This window comes from Drosophila novamexicana, unplaced genomic scaffold, assembly GCF_003285875.2.
Source record: "Drosophila novamexicana strain 15010-1031.04,08,12 unplaced genomic scaffold, DnovRS2.1 tig00002523-arrow-arrow-pilon, whole genome shotgun sequence".
Taxonomy (NCBI): Eukaryota; Metazoa; Arthropoda; class Insecta; order Diptera; family Drosophilidae; genus Drosophila; species Drosophila novamexicana.
In genome coordinates, this window is record NW_020825009.1 from 32,928 (window position 1) to 53,617 (window position 20,690).

Below are 20,690 nucleotides of genomic sequence, written 5' to 3' on the forward strand. Positions count from 1 at the left end.
GCAAAAAAAAAACCCTTGACAGAAGAATTAACATTCGAAAGGACCTCGTACAGAAACACTATGTCGACCGGTACTGTATCAGGAATTGATCTGATCACACTTAGAGAAACTGTTGGACCATCGCTTCCGGCTCTTTTCGATCCGGTCAAGACTAGCTGTGAGAACGATAAATGATTGGCTTTGGCATTGCTTCAGATCAACGCTCGGGAACTGTAATTCTCCGATATGATAGTGCTGCTGGTTTGATCAATGTGGATCAACAGAAATCTGTGCTTGCATTGAAAGGACCAGTTGATACCCAAGAATGAGTATTCTTTCCGGACATTAGCTATGCAATCAAGAACATGTTTTCTGGGGATGACCAAACGATTAAGGAGGACTCGTAACTCTCTCATAAGATGAATCCCTTATTCGGCGTCTGCAAACCCTCTTCCTCATATGCTAGTGCATATCGTAGGTTCCTTGATCAGGAATGAAAGATCTCGCAATCCTTTTGTGGGTAAAACAGACTCATTTCTATACCTTGGAAACAAAAGAAACTGTATGACGAGAGAAAGGCTGCAGATGAATCGGCAGAAACTAGAGATGTGGGAGACGACGAGCGGGAAGGAATGGTAAGGATTAATAATGAAAGGACTGTTTAGCCTGGATTGAGGCTCAGAACAAAATCAGGTCTTCACAGTGAAGCAAAAGGAAGTCTTGAAGCATGCAGTGGCAAGCATTAAGAATCCACATCCTCTCTAAATGGCTGAGTGGGTTAAGACTACCTTGATCAAGCAATTAAAATTCGAAGACGAATTAGATGAAGATTGGTAACGATCTCATTTGTTGTTGTTTGTTGTTGTTGTGGTTGTTGTTGTTGTTGTTGTTGTTGGTTGCAGTAAATTACTAAAGTAAACTGGTGGCTTTTATGGCTTAGACTTAACACTTCACATAAGGCTTAAAGCTACGATTAAGATTAAACAATAGAATAAGCAGACTGCATACATATATATATATATATATATATATATATATATATATATATTTATATATATACTTGATATATATATATGCATATACATAGACATAACTATACCCATTTCAGCATCAGTTATATTTACGCCGCTGTTGCAGTTTCCTCTCTCAGTTTCATTTTTATACAATTTTACAGTTGTGATTTTGGATGGTGCCCCAACTATGCAGAGCTCTAGGCTAATGCGAACTTACAATACTAGGCTAAACGCAGTTACGGGTAGAGGAGACGGAGGAGTAGGGTATCGGGTTAAGAGCGGCATTAACAAAATGCCAACTCTAGTGGTATGGCTTCAGATGCTCCACGTAATTCTCGGGTATGAGACCCGTCTTGCCATTCAGCGTGCCTTGCAGCCAGCCCGGTTCGTGTGAGAAGCGCACTGAAAATTTGAATTAGTAATTAGTTATTGGTATTACAATTGGCAATTGGTAACACATGGATTCCCACTGGATATATCATGCGCTTACCATTGGTTATAATCTGATTTGGCTCAAAGGATAGCTCGCCCTCGCTCTCACCCATACAGGCATATAAAGTACGAACGCGTCTGCAATGAGATAATAAATAAGAGTAAATATGATCTTAATTGGGTGTTTGAGTTACATTAGATTAGTCGGCTTTGCCCGGCTCAAGCGCCTATAGTTTAAATTGAATTCTTTGTTCTTCACAGACTCGATTTACGCTCAGTAAGTCAGTACAAAAAGTTGTAGAAAATGCTTTTTGGAGCTGCTTTCACAATATGAACTTACGCTGTGCCCGCGGATAGATCCCGCTTGATTTGGTTAATGTCACGGTTGCGATGCATTTTGGTTGGCGCATAGTCGGCGCTCTCGTTGGTGGAGCCGCTGCCACTAAGGTTCCCCAGGCCGCTGCCACCGATCATGGATGGCGCCGCGGTGGCCGTCACAATATCATCACAGGTGGAGCCAAGCAGCGTGGACAGTGACGATGCCTGCGATGTGATTGGCGGATAATCAATAGAGGTGCGCGCGTTCAACAGACGCGTCACATTGGCACTGCTGCCGCCAGAGATTAGAGCCGCGCCTCCAGTGCCGCCTCCGACTCCGCCCCCACCACCGCCAACCAGGCCATTGTTGGAGGAGAGTGAATCGCAGACGCTCTCATTGGAGCTGGATGTGGAGGCGGCTGCTACGGGCGAATAGTGCTTCGCCTGCCCATAGCCAAAGTGGCTGCGCTGCACGGGCGGATGCTGCTGAGGGCCGCTTCCTACGACGGCGCTGCTGCTGCCTGAGGTCTGCAGCTGGCGCTCCTTGCGCATGGCGGCCGTGGGCGGGGAGACATTGTTTAGGCTGAGACGATTGCTGCTGGCGTTCGTATAAATATGGCTGCTGGATGCAGACTGTGCCACTGGCGTGGCAGTGGCCATTAAATAATCGGCATGTCGCAGATTGCTGCTGGCTGTTGCCGGCGTCGCATGATGCGCCTGCAGCCCCGCGCCCCCATTGGTATTGGCGCCGGCGCCCAGTATGCCATAAACGGCAGCTGCCGCATCTGTGCCAGTGCCGCCGCCGCCGCGACGTCCACTGATGTCGCTTTGCGTCATGGCGTGCAGGTTCTTCATGCTGCCCATTTGGGCAGGCCGTGCACCATTTGTCGCATGCGCTGAAACCGTCAACGTCGATCCAGTGCCTCCGCCATTGGTGCTGCTGTTGGTAACGCCACTTGGCGGAGTACTGCTGCTTGCGCTGGCCGGCCCATGCGCATAGATCATGCCATTTGGAATATTCTGCAAGCTGGAGGACATGGTGGGCTCCGGATAATTGGATTTGGCCACCACACGGTACACCTTCTGTTGCGGCGAATACATCGAGCTCCGACCTACACTGCCACCGCCGCCGCCGCTGACACTGCCACCGCCCGTCGAGGCAGCCTTGCCCACCTGCGAGGCGCGCGGCATTCTTGTCGGCGGACTGGTGCTGCTGGGATGCAGGTTGGCAGCGGTAACAGCAGCATTCACTGCAGTCGCAACTCCGCTGCTTGGATCATTCTTGAAGATGCGCTCATAGTTCTCGATGAGTATGTTGATAACAATATTGTTGAACTTGATGTCCAGTATGGCGGCGACCGTCTCCTCCAGCGGACGCAGCAAGGTCGGCCCAAAGACCACGCCCAAATTGAACACAGACATTTTGTTCTTCTCGTACTTGCGCGAGACTCTGAAAGCGAATGGAAGCAATATGGTTATTAATTTGCTTGACAGGTTTCAATTATGCTGAATTTATAAACGTATAGAAGAAGGCACGAGCCAAGAGCAAGAATGCTTCATATAATAAGCGAAACATAATGTTAGATTAGACACGGGTTTTCGTCTTTCACTGAGGAGCCACTAGTTTAGAAGACTGTCTTAAAATAAGCAGATTTATTCAATTGAAAATAGGCAAAAATAGGAGGAACTAAGGTTCCAAACAATATCTTGATTCATGTATGGGAAAAACTGGACTCACGAGCCAAATCTAAAGAGTCGAACCTATGGAACCACTTTGCTTCGTAATGACTCCGTAGACAAATAAGATTTGTATCGCCAATAGAAACAAGTTCCTTCTCTAATGATTAGAGATATATGCAGGTTGGTTTACTCACTCAGTCAAATGCCTGATGACCATGTCCAGCATTTCAAAGTTTGGCTGCGGCAGTTTGTAGACTAATTTGTGCACCTCGTTGACGCGTTGATTGAGGCTCTCTTTCTCTGTGAGCGAAAGGAGAGACGGGCATGAATAGGGCATAAGGTCTATAAAGTGTGAACTCTTACTGGCTGCCTCGATGAAGCCGCTGTGATAGTGATAGGTCATGAGGGGCTCGTTCAGATTGCGCAGATACATTTTCAGAGCGCTGGCAATGGTGTTGCTCTCCATGAGATCACGATATTTGTCATCGGTGAATACATCATCCGTTTCCTTGCGCTCCATGCCGAGGGAGAGCAGTTTGTTGATTTTAGTGCCGACGCCGCTTTTTCTATAAATGCCCTCGTCCTCGAGACCACGGCCCTCCAGAACTTGAATACACCGGCGCACGAATATAAAGCCAGTCTCGTCCAATTGATAGGCCTCGCTGGCCTTCATTTTGCCGGGCACCAGATATGTCTGCAACAAGCGATTGAGGTTGTTTGAATGATTGAATGATGAGTGCTGTATTGGGGTTATGCTTACCGGCTCCGTGCCATCCATGGCGCTCAGCCAGGAGCGATGGTCCTTTTCGCTTAGCGCCTGAAATGTGTAAACAATGCCCGGCTTCTCCTTGAATGTTAGATCGAAGCAAAACCTCTTCTCAAACTCGGAGGCCCGACGCTGGCACGAGAACAGTGTCAGCTTCTCGTCCTCACGCGCCTCGGGTCGCGTAAAGCTGTGATTCATCTGATTGAACTGGAGCATTGTGAATTCGCGCTTTTGCTTCTTGAATGTGCAATAGTATTTCGTCCATGTTGCTTTAAAGGGCTCTAAAAGTGAGATTTTCAGAAGGGAACCTAAGAATCGTTTGCAGTTTGCAGATTGTAGTTGACAGGTAGTTGATATCAGTGTGTGGTTGTGGTTGATTGATTGATTGATTGATTGATTGGTTGGTTGGTTGGGTGTTGGTTGTTTGGTTGGTTTGTTGGGTGGATTTTTGGTTTGCAGAATCACAATTACAGTTGATACCGAAAGCACACGGATTAGAGATCATAGAATTTCCCAAATACAAAGGGGGTTTTTTTGTAAAAAAAAAATTTTTGGGGGTAGAAAATAAATAGAAAACAAAAATACACACAATAAGAGTAGACCCATAAATTATTGGCAGTGCGTTAGTGCAAAAGACGGGTTGTTGTTAATATTTCGAAAAAAATAGATCGTTAATGGGCCGATTCGATAGTTTTCGATAGACGGGTAAACAGGGAGGAGCAAAACATTTATCGTTAGATTGAATTAAGCAACAAGCATAAGACAACATTTAACATTTAAATGACTCACAGCTAATGTCATTGGCAATGAGTTGGCAGGATTAAAATAAATGCTTCTGTTTCCCCTAAGGCTAACAATCAGTTTAACATGTTGATAAATTCACTTTCGACAATTAGTTTGCTTGCCAAGCAGTTTGACAAGCAGTTTGCTTTGCAAATAACAATGCAGTAGATCTTCAATTAAAATCGCTATTTGATCAGTTATTTCCTCAATGTTCCTGTTTATCAAAGCGTATTTCTACTTTCTGTTAGCTAACATGAGCTTGATTTGATCTCTGCAAATACGTGTAAGCCCTTTCGTGGTTCTTGATAATGCTATAATGCTAGACGTGCCACACTTGACAATCGTCTTTCTGTTTGTAATGTGCCGCAATATTGTTTTTTAGCTGAGTTAAAATGTGAATTAACTGGCATGCTGCCTCATTGCGAATGACTTAGTCTTTTGCCGATATTTTATGTGATTGTCACAGTAAAAAACTCACTCTTTTCCATCAAAAACAAATAACCGCGTTTGGTGAAAATCTCCTCGGACTTCTGTGAATGAAAATGACAAATTAAAGCTTTTCTAACATTTTGACAATGTATTCTAAGCCATGACTTACCGTACGCTTTTCCATGTACTTGGTCTTTAGTTCAGTGACCTTTTCGCGAGCTTCCTCAAAATTTTCGCGAGTCTGTTAAGAAATGTACACAAAAAAATAATTTAAAAAAATTATTTCGCAATTTGGATGTAGATGGAGTTACCTTTTGGACTTTGTGCCTCAGATCCTGCAGATAGTCGCGATGGTCTTCGGCTTGCTCGTGGGCGGTGTGATAGAACACCAGCCAGCCGGATATGAAGGCCAGCAGTATTTCGACGAATTCAAATTTGATGCGTTCCTGCACTTCCTGGATGCGCAGTACATAGCTGAGCGACTCCTGAATGTATTCGCGCTCATGCATGCCCAAACTGGCATCGGCCTGACGAACGCGATGATGATGAAGGAGCAGAAGAAGAAGAGGCGAAAACGGATATTCGTTGGTATTAAAATACTCATGGAGTTATTTAAATATATATATTATATATATATATATATAATATTTATGCTCATATGCTACAACTATAGTTGACCAGAGAGACAATTGGAAGTGTTGCACTCTGACCTTTCCGGCCGGCATTTACGTCTGTTTATGGCTGCATAGGTGTGTGTGTAGGTGTCATTGTGTGTCTGTGTGTAGGTGTTTTAATTACGTCTACGCCCACATACACATAAGTTGGCCAAACTTTTCACTTGCCCAAATTGAAACGACAACAAGCACACACAATGACCCCTCCCGCCAAAATTTCCGACGCATTTGCACGTAACAAATGACATTTAGCATTTCGCAGCTTCCTTATGTACATATAAATATATATATATATATATACAAATACGTAGTAGTGTGTGTGTGTGTTTATGCAGATTGGATTTCAAGTTCAATTGAACTTTGATATTCTATGCTGCTGGCCACGCATATATGCAATCGCTGTGCACACAATTTTGTAGGAAGCATCTGACGTCTGCAAAATCTCTAGAACCCACGCAAAATTTCATTTGACAGTTTTTAACCTTTATGGAATTCGGAATAAGATATGACATTTTACATTCGACATGTCACAAAAACTAACTACAGATTTTTTCGGAAATAACTAGCCAAAAAGTCGGCATTATCAACGAACGCAAATTCAATTTAGCCCCCTTTCTTGACGTTTCAGCCTAGAGTTTTCGAATTGTATCAGCAAATATTTAGAAAATGTTAAGGTAATCTTGATTTATAGAACTATTTATAGAAGTGTAAACAGACTTGTTAGGTTAAACTCTTTTTCTTTTCAGACATTTTCACAGATCTAAAAATGGTTTAATAGAAGAATGCTTATCATTATCATTAGAAATATCAACTGCAGCCAGTTCCGTGTATATAGTTTACAACAATTTGATTACATTTGCTCTAAATTGTGGAAATGAATTATCAACACTTAAAAATTGAGATTTAAAACGAACGCTGTAATATGAGATAACATGCATGTTAACGGTAACATAAGATAACATGCATGTTGACTGTAACATAAGTTTACATGCATATTAACTGTAACACAAGATAATATGCATGTTAACTAACTGTAATATAAGATAACATGCATGTTAACTGTAATATGAATATCTTGACTCTCATGTTATCCTAAATATCTCGGCTATCTCTTGGGCACAAAAACACTTCATTATTAATAAAACAGGAGCGAGTCGATGAAAGGACAAAGTTGTTGTTAAAATTTGTTATATGAACAAAAAAAATGTTTCGTGTTCTTTTTGAGCTGCACTCAGTGGCACACAAACACCTGTTAGTGGCCCCACACACACAAACACACAAACACACACACATACACAAACAAACACACACACACACACTGGCAAGCTCGTCGAGCGCACAACAGCGTTTGATTAGGCGGTTGGGCTAGGTTTTTTTTTTTTGAATAATATTTTGCGACGCTTGCAGGATTAACGCAATTGCTGCTTAGCGACGACACTTACCACAAATGCAAACCGCCGCCGCGCACTGCATGTTCTCAAATGAATGTGAGCTCTTTGCTGCAAAGGCGCGACAGTTCTCTTAGCGTCACTTTTGCGTAAGTTAAATCAAAATTTGAATTATTCTAAAATTCTAAAAATCGTAATTAAATAACCAAAGCGTGCACTTTAGTTCAACTAAAAAACAGGCAAAGCCAAGGGCTACGCCTATGAGTAGTTGTTTGTGTTTCGCGAAAGCTGCGAATATTTTTTCTTTTTTTATGGAATTTTTTTTAGCACGCTTTTAGGCGGCCACACAAAAACTTAATATGTTGAACGCACTTCCTTGTTTTGCATTTATTTATTTGTTGACGTTCTCTCGAGATATATTCACATATTTTTTTTTGTCTTTTTCTTATCAATTTTTGGTCAATTTCAAGTGAGTTGTTTTTTGGACATTAGTTTTGGCTGGACTGATTGGCGCTGCGGCTGCTGCTGCTGCGTGTCGATTTAATTTAGTTTTTAGTTGTTTTTTCCACGCACTCCTGCCGCACACACGCACACACGCACACACACACACACACACACACACACACACACACACACACACACACACACACACACACACACACACACACACACACACACACACACACACACACACACACACACACACACACACACACACACACACACACACACACACGCACGCACCCATACAATGGAAGCTGAGCGTGCGGCGCGCACACGAAAATGCTGCGCGAATTTCGTTGCTCTCGTTGTTGTTGTAGCCGCTGCTGAGTATTTCGCATTGGATTGCCAAAAAATCGGCCACAGCGTGACGAGAAAAACAACAACAACAACAGCTCGTCCACAACACCAGCAGCTCCAGCTCCAGCTCCAGCTCTAGCTCCATGACCAGCGGCAGCTGTGCCCTTCTGTGCGTGGGAGAGCGCCTGCGCTTTTCCTAGCCTCCTTTTGTACCCAGCTGAGCATTTTTTACAAATAACAGGGTATATGTGCTTTCTAGCTCATTACGAAGTTAAGTTTTGCAATATTGCAATATCTAGCTTTAGCCAGGTTAAGCTTGTGAACCAGTTTTTTCATTTTACATCCACAAACCTAGGTTTTGTTATTGAACAGATTCCGTTTCAACTTAAAATGTTAACAGTTGCTTGGACTGAATAACACAAAAGAAGTTGGTTGTCTCTTCTGTTATTGAATTGGTTTTAGTTCATTTATAGTTATTCTTAAATAAACTTATATATTTCTGTATGTCATTACTTTTTTATACTAAAATGAATTAAGATGTAGTGAAGTGGAATCCTCGAAGATATTTAGTATAAATAAAAAAGAATTATTAAAATACATTCCTCTTAAAGTTTGACTACGAAATATTTGAACTTCTATACTTAGTTAAAAGTCCTACGAAAGATAATCGGAAATGATGTTACATATAAGAAGCTTTTTCTTTGAATGTGGTTCGGTTCGTTTAGATTTTGGGCTACCAAGATTCGGCTAAAGATTCTGTAAATAACTTAAGAAAACTAGGAATTGCCAGTTTTGTTTTATGCGCTACAAGTAGTATACGAATAACAGTCTTTCAACTGTGAATGGCTTATAGACAGAGAAATGAAGATGCGGAGACAGAGCAGAAATAACTTCTAACGCACACGAATGAATCTAACTCATGTACATTGATAATATATGCGTTTGTTTGTGCAACTTTGAGAGCAATCTAGTCGGCAGAGTGGAAACCTCATATAACAAATATGAGGAAACAATTTCGCACTTGTGTGGCACTTAATAAAGTGGCAAATTAAATGCTGCAGCCAGAGTGTGGCAAGTCTTGTTGCTGCTGCCGCAAGTCTTAGTAACTGCAACAAACGACATTTAAGGGTCGTTTGTGTCAACAATAACAAACAGTGCAGGCCGCACACACAAAACACACACATACACACACACACAGAGGCACCAGCTGCACACACTCAATGTAGCATACTTTTGAGCACAATGTGCTGCTCGCGACCTCGCTCTCTCTCCCTCTCCCTCTCCCTCTCCCTCTCCCTCTCCCTCTCTCTCTCTCTCTCTCTCTCTCTCTCTCTCTCTCTCTCTCTCTCTCTCTCTCTCTCTCTCTTTCTCTCTCCCTTGTGGAAAGCACACGAAAGCTCTGGCAAAATCGACTGCTGTGCACTTATCGATTTAATTTATTTTCAAATGTATCGATATATCAATTACACAACATTTTAAGAAAACTTTCAACTTTGGTGCAGTTATTAACTTTGTATAAAAATACAAATCAGATGCAACAATAACTAAGCGATTTTTTAGATATTGGTTTATATTTACATAAGACTTTATCACTTTACTCGATTTACACAATTCTGATTTAAAAATATATCGATAGGCGGCTCAAGGCGCAATTAATTCACGTTCTGTGCTTGAAAGCTTTGCTGTCTTGGAATGTCAGCTTTATATATATGTACATTTGCCGCTCGGCCATGTATATGTATTGTATGTACGTGAATTGGAAACAACCCGCAACCTCCCCCTCAACAGAAGCGCATCGCTTTGGCATTTTTGCGTGGGCCAAAAATATTTTTGTTACTGTCTGAACTTTTCGCCCACATTTGGCGGCCGGCGAACGTGGTTGTAACTAAATATAGATGATAGCTGCTATTGTGCCTGCAGATACAGATACAGATACGGATACAGAACAGATACAGATACAGATACGGATAAAAATACACAGTGACAGCTATAGATACAGATACGCAAGCTGTATCCTAGCTGCAGACTTGTTGTTGTTGTTGTCGCGTGTGTTAAAATTAGCCGGGGTCCAGCGCGAATGTGCGCCAATCCTGACATTTACGAGTGGATGTTGCGTGGGCAGCTCCCGAAAGGTAGCCCTAAAGCAAATGCGAAAGCTTTTCTTTTTATTCAACAATTTCCTTTTATTTTGCCTTGCTGCCAAAACGGAAATTTGCCAGAGAAAATGTTCGCAAGCCGGCGCACAGATGCCTGCACCTGCAGCAGCAGCTTAAGAAAATGCTATTCCAGTTGGTAGACGACCCACACAACCACCCAATAATCGACCCCACCCAACCCCCCATTGAGAACCGGGCACCGGCACCGGCACCCGCACCGGGCAACCCAAGACGCATTTTCGCACCCTTCTGGGCTGACAATCTAACAAAAGCCGGCAGCCCACGAAAAACTGCACGAGTAAAATTTGATAAGGCACAGACAACATTCACATTCACATCCCATTCACATTCACTTCTGTGCGAGACGACGCATTACCTTAACGAGCGGGCGGGCGGCAGCCGGATGTCGGAAAAACCTGGGGGGTTGTCAAAGAAACATAAAGTACAGTTACTTAAAGACAGTCCAGATGAAAAGCTAAATAAAGTATTTGCTAGAAATCTATCAGGCAAATTAATGCAATTTTCTAAAGATAAGAATTTGATGGCAGAATTTGCTAGAGTTACCAAACTTGACATATAACTTCTAAAATAGAATATATGTATGCATTTGATGTTGGAAGAAGAGGGTTCAGTGTATCCCCTAGTCGGGAGCTCCCGACTAGAACCTCTTACTTGTTTATATTATAAAGTGTAAGAATAAATTGTGTATAAAGAGCGCATAACTTTCTAAGCCCTTGTTGCTGTAGCTGGGCTCAGTCAGTAGCCCATAATAGGCTTTACGTGCTAAACCCTTCTGGGAGACGTTGGAAAAGCGCATTAGCAAACTTTAGAGCGTAAAAATGTTTAAACGGAAAAACACAAAAATAATGGAAGGAAAGCAGAATATATCATAGCATAAGCGGAAAATAATGAGTGCCAGACAGAGAGAGAGGGAGAGAGAGGGCGATGCCTTTGGCGGGTAGAGATTGCGGATGATGGGTGTGCGTGTGTGTGTGTGTGTGTGTAAGGTGTTGCAACAATGACAACGAAGCGTGACTGATAACAAATTGTGGTGCTTATGCAGAACAGTCCAAGCGGCCGGCATAGAAACCGTCGCAAGGCTGCCCAAGGGTGGGCAGGGGGTTCCAGGATATGGAAACAGGTACATATCAGACGGTGCTGGCCAGCTTAGTGGAGGCCGCATTAAAGCGGGCTACGTGACACGCATGCCAAGCATAGAAAATCAATATGACAGCCGCCGCTCATTGCAGCACACAAAGCTACAGAAAAACACCCCTTTCCCCCACCATGTCCAGGCCCCAACTCCATTGGCAACTGCAAGCACAGTTAAAGTTTGAAACAAATGCCGGCAATTGGGCAGCCGGAAAGACATTTGATTGATTTCAGTTGCCGGCTTAACCCCTTTTTTCTCAAGCGGTTCCAGCCATTTGGGGCTAACCATGTCCAACGACCAGCTTTCGGGGGGCAACGCGAATCGGTCGAATCGGTCAGCCAATTAATGTTGTTGGCATTAATGTTAAGGTGTTCGTTGTTGGTTTGTAAATTGTAACCTTGTAACTTTAATGGGATTAAAAAAAAATAAAAAGGTATATTTATTGATTTGCATTAAATTGCATCTAATTTAACACTCTGAAACAGAGTGTAATGGGAGTAGCTCATGAGCACAGAAAGCAGGACATCTTTTTTTGTTAGCTCATTTGCTCCATGGTCATTTTATTTGCTTAATGTCTTTGGGAGGCATTCGAGAAGGCTTTAAAAGCTTTTACAGCCTACGGGAGCTAGTTATTATTGCTAGAGTAAGTACTATAGCCCTCCATGGTTACTTTAAATGATTAGCCTGCTAAGGCTCAAGGGAAAGGCATAGGGAAAGAACTAGGGGATGCCATGAACCTTCTTGGCAGCAGTAGCTGTAAAATGAAAGATACCTGATCTGTGTATACTATTCTGGAAGCTAAATGTCCTGTTTGGTGAATCTCTAGCTCCTAAAAGCCAAGAGATTTGCTCAAAAAACAGGATTCCAGTAGCGATTTTTATCGATTGCTTGGAAACGGGGCAGGTAATCGATTTTCGTAAACAAACTTGTACTGCACGGTGACAAGGAGTAGCTAGATTTCAAACCTCTAGCTCTAATAGGTTCTGAGATCGACTCGTTTATACGTACAGACAGCTATTGGTGCATGCAGCTCTTTAACAACGTGAGCCATTACATTCGATAGTTTAGTTTCCTCCATGGTCATTTGCACAGCCAAAATGGCCAACATAATTAAAGAAGTATATTTGTGGTTAACAGTAAATTCGAATGAATGATTCGCTATTAATAAGTTCCCACATCCATATATTTAGCAACATTTCATGAATGAGTATGCTGCACTGAAAATCGACCCAGTTCCGTTTGCATCTGGCTAGTTTTTCCAAGAACGCGTGCCAATTGCGGAGCAATTACATTAATATGCAATTAAGCGCTGTCGATGCCGATGGCTCATCCCAGCGTCAATGCCGTCGCTGCATGTGGCATCATGGAATTGGCTAGGTTGGGGATGAATGCATCATTAGTTTACGGAGCGCACCAGAGGCCAGCAGCAGGCAGCAGCCTGTTTACATTGGCCGCATTTCGAGAGGAGCAAACATTTAATTGTGTTTACTTTGAAAAGTTCAAAAGCATTGCACGAGTGGACCAGATGATCCACAAATTGGACTTGTGACCGACCACACAGCACGTTCCAGTATATTGACCCCCTCAAAGAAAATAAGGTGTTCTTGGGTCAACAGACATTCGATTGGTCAATTACTTTTTCGGTAGGTCCTTATTCCCATATGGCTATTTCTTCAACAGGCTTAATTTAAGCAAAACTACTATCTAATTTATATAACTAATTGTTGCTCTCTGTGATTGTTTATCTAATTGGAATATCTAACTTTTGCTTTATAAAAATGTTTCTCCATTTAAAAGTTTTGCCAGCAGTTTTGATTAATTTAAAAGATGTTTTTATAGGAGAAAAATATTTGATGCAAATAGACTCCTGTATTTTTTTAGAGTGTACATACTTTAAAATGCATGACCGGAAACGAGCTGGCCACAAAATGGCGGCTCGCTGCGCGCATGTCTGGCCGGGGCAATATGTAATAGTCAGTTTCAGCCAGGATCAGGATCAGGGGCAGGTCAGGGATGCGGACGTGGGCCACTTGTGGCCAAAAAGAAAACTGTTTTTTTTTTTACTATTATTGCGCATGTAGCTGCTGTAGCAACCAAACGCCCACACCCACACACACACACACACAAGGACACATTATGTGGTGTGCCAGTTAAAGTTGGCAGCCAAACCAACCGAAAAAGTCCAATCCACCCAGCCAGCAGAGCCCGCTAGAGGGCAGAGTAAATAGCAGCAGTAAATGCAACGATTGCATGCCACAATGTGTATACGAATTCGTAGACTATGTACAGTGCAGATTGGCTAAGGGAGCACAACTGCTGGCTGGCTAAATTGAATTCGGCAAGTGCAAAATCAAAATTAAAGCTCATATTCTTGGGCAGGTGTCAGGTTAATATTGATCTAAAAAGCACACGCTTTTAGTACAACATTATGATGCTCCGAGTATTGCATTAGAGTCCTATCCGAATTGCAAGTCGGAAACCCATACGCAGCCAATAAAATCTTGTTTATATTCCAGTGGGAAACAACATCTTCAGATATAAGTTACCTATCTACCATTTCTTTCGGAATCGGAATTCGGAACGTGGCTAAGCCCGAATACCTCAAGGACTATTTGAGTGTTCCATTTTGTTTGACTATATTCGGAGTCCGAAATATCGTAGCAATAATAGAAAGATTATAAAACTGAAGAACTTTTATAGACTTCTAACAATATGTATATTAACTTTTTCATATTATTACGGACTGCGAATTGACTAGTTTTTCTTTTATGTTGTTTCTTTCGAGTATCTACTGTACATTATATTGATGCAATTTGACGTAGGTCATGGAACTTTGCACGTTTTTTCTGTTTTTTTGCTTTTTTTCTAATAAAACTCTTCTATATGCGTTGTGCAAGTAGTGGAAATGCGACCAGACGAAAAACAACTGTTGGGGCTCGCAAGGGTTGGGGCATTGGGGTAGGTTCTAGGGGTGACTGACAAGCGCAAGCCGAGGGACACGCTAGGATCAAGTGCAGAGCCAAGGCAGCTGGTTGGGGTTGGGCCAGATTTTTGGCATAACTTCAAGTTGCAATTTTGGCAAAAAGAAAAAGTTGAGCACAATTTGATTCCATTTGTCTGCTGGCAGTTGTGAATAAATGAAATTGGGAAATTCAAGACCTGGGGCTGTGCTTTACTGTGCACTTACCTCTTGTATCGTGTTCTCTGGCTTTTTGGTTGACATATTTAGGAAGCGCTCCTGCGACTGACAGAACTTCTCTGTCTTCTTGTCAAATTTCTTTTTGTTCTCCTTGACGCCGCCAATTTGTTTCTTGCGAAAGTCCTCCAGCGATTCAATGATATGTTTGTCCGCCAGAGTTAACTACAACAGGCCAAATGACAAATAATTAACCGAGTCCTTATATATGGCATTCAATATGTCAACCCACCATTTTCTCGCGCTCATCCTCGATGGTGCCAATGATCGCACCGAAGCGCTTTAAGCTCTCGCAGATGACGTTCTCGTCGTCAGTCTGTGCAGTGCCAATGCACTCGAAGTTGAAATCGTTTAGCAGAATGGCCAACTGTTTCATACGTGTGGAAAGTACTGCAAGAAAGTTAATAATATTTATGTAAAGCAAATTAGTAAAGTTTTCTCTCTCTGTGCAAAACTATAAAAAACATTCAATTTAAGACTATAATGTATCGTACGTTAAAGTTCATGCCCTTGTCAGATATTTTCGACTACAAAGGCACTTTTCGACTTGAAACGTATTTATAATTATGCTGAATGAGTTAGCATATTCGTAAGCGATCCATCTATTCGCTTTCAAATTGGGTCGATAACTTCAGGTTAAATGTATATGGGGCAAAGATTTATCAACTCATTTTTGCCATATGCAAATCGTATTATAGCATATTTTAAGTTAATTAAAAGACTGTGATTAAGCTTAGACTAACACACACATATGTATGTTATATAAATCGCCGTCTTTCGTAGATGGGATGTCTATTTATTCATGCCAGACTATGGTTCAACTTTTTTCTTGTCTCTGTTCTAGCTGAATATTTGAGAAATATAACTAATGCCAACTTGCATAATTTAGCTTTAGGCTTTGCCCGCGTTAGGTCCTTTCAGCTAGTTTTATTTTGATATAGCTTTGCTTATTATTTTCTTGTTTACATTTGCTGGCACACACATTAAAGTTTCTTCTACGATCCTCATTACACATATTCCTTGCCATTGTTTCCTACCCACTTTCACTTTCATTAATTAAACATTTCTCTTCGCTCCGCTATTAGCTTATTGGCTAGCTGTATGTTCACTTTCTTTTTCACATATGTAATTTACAATATTCGCCATCCGATCATTCAGGATCTGCGGCATTATGCGATTATGCCAGTGTGTGACAATGGTCATTAAAACGTCACGATGTCTGTCGAGACGCCTTAAGCATGCATATAGAACGGCCAATCGGTCGGTTTGATGAACCTGGCTTGAGGTATTGCTGGATATTTGCGATTTGAATGGCCAATTAAGCCCGCTGATAAGCCACACTAAACCATAAAGTCCGATGTCTGGCAATAAGCACACACACACGCACACATATATATACATATATATATGCATGGCTTATGGTCCGTCTGCCTGCCAGTTCGTATAGCCTGTCAGCTTTTGATGGGCATACAATTTTTAATAGCTTGTCTTTTGATTAAAAACCATAAAAAAAAAGTTTAATAAGCCATAAACCAAATGAGTGGGCCGTTCAGCTCAGAATAGCTTATGTTTCTTCTACTGCGTCTTCTTCTTCTTCTCCTCTCTTATTTCTTTATATTGTCTGCCGATAATTAAAAACTTCTAAACTTTCTTTGGTGCTTTCATACGAATTCATTTAGTGTCTGATTTGTAGGTGAAAGTTTTATTGTTCGGAACATTTACGAACCAAAACAAGTAAGGGGCTCTCTAATCGGGAGTTCCCGACTAGGGGATACCCTGCACCCTCTTCTACCAACACCAAATACACCTCGTGGATAAACGAAAGAAAATGTTTCCCTCACTAGGTTTCGAACCCGTGAAAAATCGCACCACTTGCAAACGCCTATGCTCGATTGTCACACCAACAATTTATTTCTAGTAAATTAAAAATAATTATAGAAAATTATAGAATGAATGATATTTGATATATATACTTTTCCAGAAGCTACTTGTCAAATTTGGTGTCTCTAGCTTTTAAATTTTACGAGATTTGCCTAAAAACAGCATTTCGATATCGATTTTTATTGACTGCTTGGAAATGGAGCGAGTTATCGATTAATGAAAACAAACTCGTACTGCCCGGGCAGTACGTACTCACTACATTTTCCCCTAGCTCTTACAGGTTTTGAGAGCCTTGCGTTCATACATACCGACAGACAGACGGATATGGCTAGATCGACTCGGCTATTGATGCTGATCAAGAATATATATATATATAAATATGCTTTATGGGGTCGCAGATGCTTCCTTCTGCCTGTTAAATACGTACGCACAAATACCTTATACCCTCTTAAGCAATTTTTAATGGGCTCAGGGTAAAAATAATAATAAATAAAAATACAAAAAAAAAAAATATTTCTCGTTTGGGTCTCAGCCTAGCGAAACATTTTTCATGCATATTTATTAGGATTTTTATTATAACAACGCTTATAAAATTATGAATCGTTTTCACATTTGTGATTCTTCGACTTTTGTTAGCGATTAGTCTAATTGTATATATATCGCATATAGAAGTGTACATATGTATGTACTACAGCTATTTTCTAGTAGCTAGTATATTCAAGGTCATCGAAAAATAAAACTAAAATAATGCATTTTATTGTTAACCGCAAAGACTAGCAAAACGAATAGCCGCTCTCTATATGTACAAATGCATTATATATATATATTTATTTAATTTTTTTTATTTTTTTTTTTTTGTTAGTTTCGTATCTGGTAAAAGATTGCGTGCAGTTAAGCGTTAGTATTGTTAAGAGACTAGACACTCATATAGATATAGATGGATTTTTTTCAATTAGATGCCTGTTATAAGCTTGTATTTATCTATATATAGCCATATATAGATTTCTTATTAATTAACCAATGCTTATAGCTTACAGGTTAAGGTTAAATTAAGTAATAATTACATTTTAAATACCCCTCAATAATCATAGCTATACCTAACAAAGGAGTTGAGCTTCAATGGTTTTTCCTCGGCGAGCCAAAGATTTAATACTTTTGTATACATTTCCCTTTTGCAGATATGTGACAATAGTGAAGCTCCCAATTTTGGAGTTTGATGAAAAATCTTGCAAAACGGAATACTTTGCCGTACAAGAATCTACTTTTCGATCGTTTGTTCCTATGACAGCTATATGATATAGTGGTTCGATTCGGCCGGCTCTGACATATGTACTGCCTTCAACAGAGAGACGCACCTATGCAAAGTTTAAAGATGAAAGTTTCAAAACTAAAAGACAAGTTCACATAGAAACAGACAGACAAACGGCTGTTGATACTGATTTAGAAGATATATACGTTATGGTTTCGGACATGTCTCCTTCTATGCGTTATTATTCCTCCAAGTTATTCCTTCGAATAATTTTTAAAAAATGTAAGACGAAAATTGAATTGTTACAATTGATTAAAATGCATATGACATAAGAAGAAAAGTTCGCCTAATAAGTATGAAAAAAGTATGGTATATATAAGAACAAGCATTGGATACAGGGTATCTTCCACTTGAGCACACTTGTTTACGTTGTCCTAAGTATTAAATACAGCGTATCTTGATTACGTTGTTATTTATTTGCACTTTTCAACGCGATTTTTTAGAATTTATTACAATCGATGTGAATACTAATGCGTTGATAACGATTTCCGATTTTTCCAAGTCAAAACAGTTTTATTATGCGTTAATTTGTTGTTTCACATCGCTATGCTAATTGCTAGCTGGTCGGAGTTTAATGATCTCCATCGTTCAGTTTATAAGCATGTAAATGCTGTGCGTTGCTCTAACTATTAGTTCAAGGCATTACAAGTTGTGTCAATAGCGGCAATAAACTCATAAATATCGCTTAAGAAGTTTCTGTGATGCTAACTAAATGATTTCATCGGGAATATTTCCCATTAATACAATTCGGTAAAGTATCTAAATCATTTTGTCTGAAATCTGGCAGAACAACCTACAAATATTAATTATATGTCTTTTGTAATATAATTCCATGCAGGACTTCAGACTTAAGCTATATTATCCTTCTTATTGGTGTAGATTGGATTTGAAGACCTAGCTTATCGCAGCGAATACCAATTAATGTCTCACCCATTGGATTTGCCTTCATCGACCTGGACACGCATGAAATTCAGCGCCAAGAGAAGTTTTTTAACATTTAAATGGGTCAGGCACGCACACATACGGCTAACTCCGAGGCGAAATCCAGATTTTAGCATACGCAGCATCTCAAAAGCAGAACCAACCGAGTCTATATACATATGTATACATACATAAATACACAACAATAACAAGAAGTGGGCAACAAACGATTCTTTGGCAAGTCAAAAAGAAGAAAAATCAATGTGGGAGTACGGCGAAAAAATACCCTATAAAACTATATGTTTTTGTGAAATATTAATCGATGTGTGGCGCATAGGGGAACTAATTTTGTATACCCTATACACTTATTTAGGCAGCTTTTGTATTGCTAGACCCGATTTGTGTGTATAGAGCATAGAGTATAGTATATATAGAGTATTTTTATAAGATAAATTAGGGTTAAGGTATAAGATATACAACTGATATACTAAGCCTGTGTGTTTAGTTATATTGAAAGAAAGTTTCTATCTAATTATTTACTAAACAGGTAGCACATAGAAATAATATATTGTCATATTTTAGTTGTGTACTAAGCATACCCGGCGTACATCTTGTCACAGGGTATAATTGTTGTAAAGAACTCGTCGAAGAAAGCAGCGACTGCCCTTGGCTCTGCCTCAGCCTTCCCGTCTCTCAGTTTTAGCAATTGCGCAGGCGCAGCGCTGCGGCAGCGTCTGTGGCAGAGGCGTTGGCGTCGTTGTTGTCTTTTGTTATACCCTAGCAGCGTGTTATGTACATATTCGATCTAATAATGTACTGCAATAGCAAAGTCTTTCAATCTAAGAGCTATCAATATTTCCCTTTACATATGTTCGCATTGTTGTTGTTGGCCCGATCGAACTTCTATATCATATAGATCGAACTGTATAGGTCGAAATATTAGTTTTTAATTGTTCTCAAATATTTAGTTTTCCATGATTTCTTGACCAAACTTGTCATTTACGAGCCTGTCTGCAAGGGTATTAAGTATTCGGCGTGCCGCAGCTCTTTCCTGTTTTTAAGTTTGTGTTTTTGTTTTGTTTTGGCATGGTACAAATCTTTCGACATGGTTAAGGTCATTTCTCTTATTTTGGCCTACATTAACATTATGCACATATCTTTGGGGGGGGTTTACTCGTTATTTTTACTGTACGCTTCTTCTTGAGCCCACAGCACAAACAACAACAACAACAAAAACAACGAGAATCGCAGAAAGAGTAGCTTAATTCGTTTATGGATGTTTTATGACATCAGGGCCAGCGGTGCCGATTGTGGCTAAGCTGCACCGCTGGCCAAGTTCTGTGGCTCGGGCGCGGATCTTGATTAATTGCATAATTTCAGTTTAAATTACACGAAAAATTCATAAAGCAAAATTATTAATTTCAGCGCACGCCCAACGAGTAAATGCAATTTTCATCTTCCTTTTTTATGCATGCATTTTTTATTGCCCGTTTCATTAATTTCAGCGTATTTATCACACACACACACACACACACACAAACATACACAGATAGAGAAAAAGTTAGTCAATCCAGAGAGTTGGAAATAAATCGTTGCGGGTTTCTTTCTGGCTAGCATTATAATACATTTAATTATACATTTGAATCGATTGAGCAAGCGTTGATAAAGCGCTGCCACGCAATTATTATCGCTTTGTTTATCAACATTTAATCGGCGTGTCACTTAACAGCAATTTTGTTTACATAACCAACTGATTAACCAATACATTAACCTACACATATCGACTTGTATTTCTAATGGCAAAATGTTGC

General features: G+C 40.5%; 1 protein-coding gene across 2 annotated transcripts; it reads right to left on the minus strand.

Moving 5' to 3' along the window:
- Positions 1-1,068: 1,068 nt before the first annotated feature.
- Positions 1,069-15,152, minus strand: LOC115769158 (rho GTPase-activating protein 26). Of its 2 annotated transcripts, none has more exons than XM_030713857.1 (11): positions 15,001-15,152; positions 14,760-14,933; positions 5,712-5,927; positions 5,570-5,641; positions 5,450-5,501; positions 4,183-4,469; positions 3,786-4,116; positions 3,617-3,722; positions 1,765-3,192; positions 1,483-1,562; positions 1,069-1,394 (listed from the first exon to the last, which is right to left on the minus strand). In XM_030713857.1, exons 1-11 carry the CDS (start codon positions 15,142-15,144, stop codon positions 1,294-1,296), a joined length of 2,991 nt encoding a protein of 996 aa, XP_030569717.1. In that variant the 5' UTR covers positions 15,145-15,152; the 3' UTR covers positions 1,069-1,293. The 2 variants fall into 2 exon arrangements, with proteins under 2 accessions (XP_030569717.1, XP_030569716.1); XM_030713856.1 differs by having other exon boundaries at positions 4,183-4,496.
- Positions 15,153-20,690: the final 5,538 nt, after the last annotated feature.

Excerpts from the sequence above, each read along its gene's own strand:
- LOC115769158 (XM_030713856.1), bottom strand. The coding sequence starts at position 15,144 with ATGAAACAGTTGGCCATTCTGCTAAACGATTTCAACTTCGAGTGCATT. Across the intron at positions 4,117-4,182 it reads CCATGGATGGCACGGAGCCG|ACATATCTGGTGCCCGGCAA; the intron begins GTAAGCATAACC and ends CGCTTGTTGCAG. Across the intron at positions 1,563-1,764 it reads GATCTATCCGCGGGCACAGC|ACGCGTTCGTACTTTATATG; the intron begins GTAAGTTCATAT and ends ATCTCATTGCAG.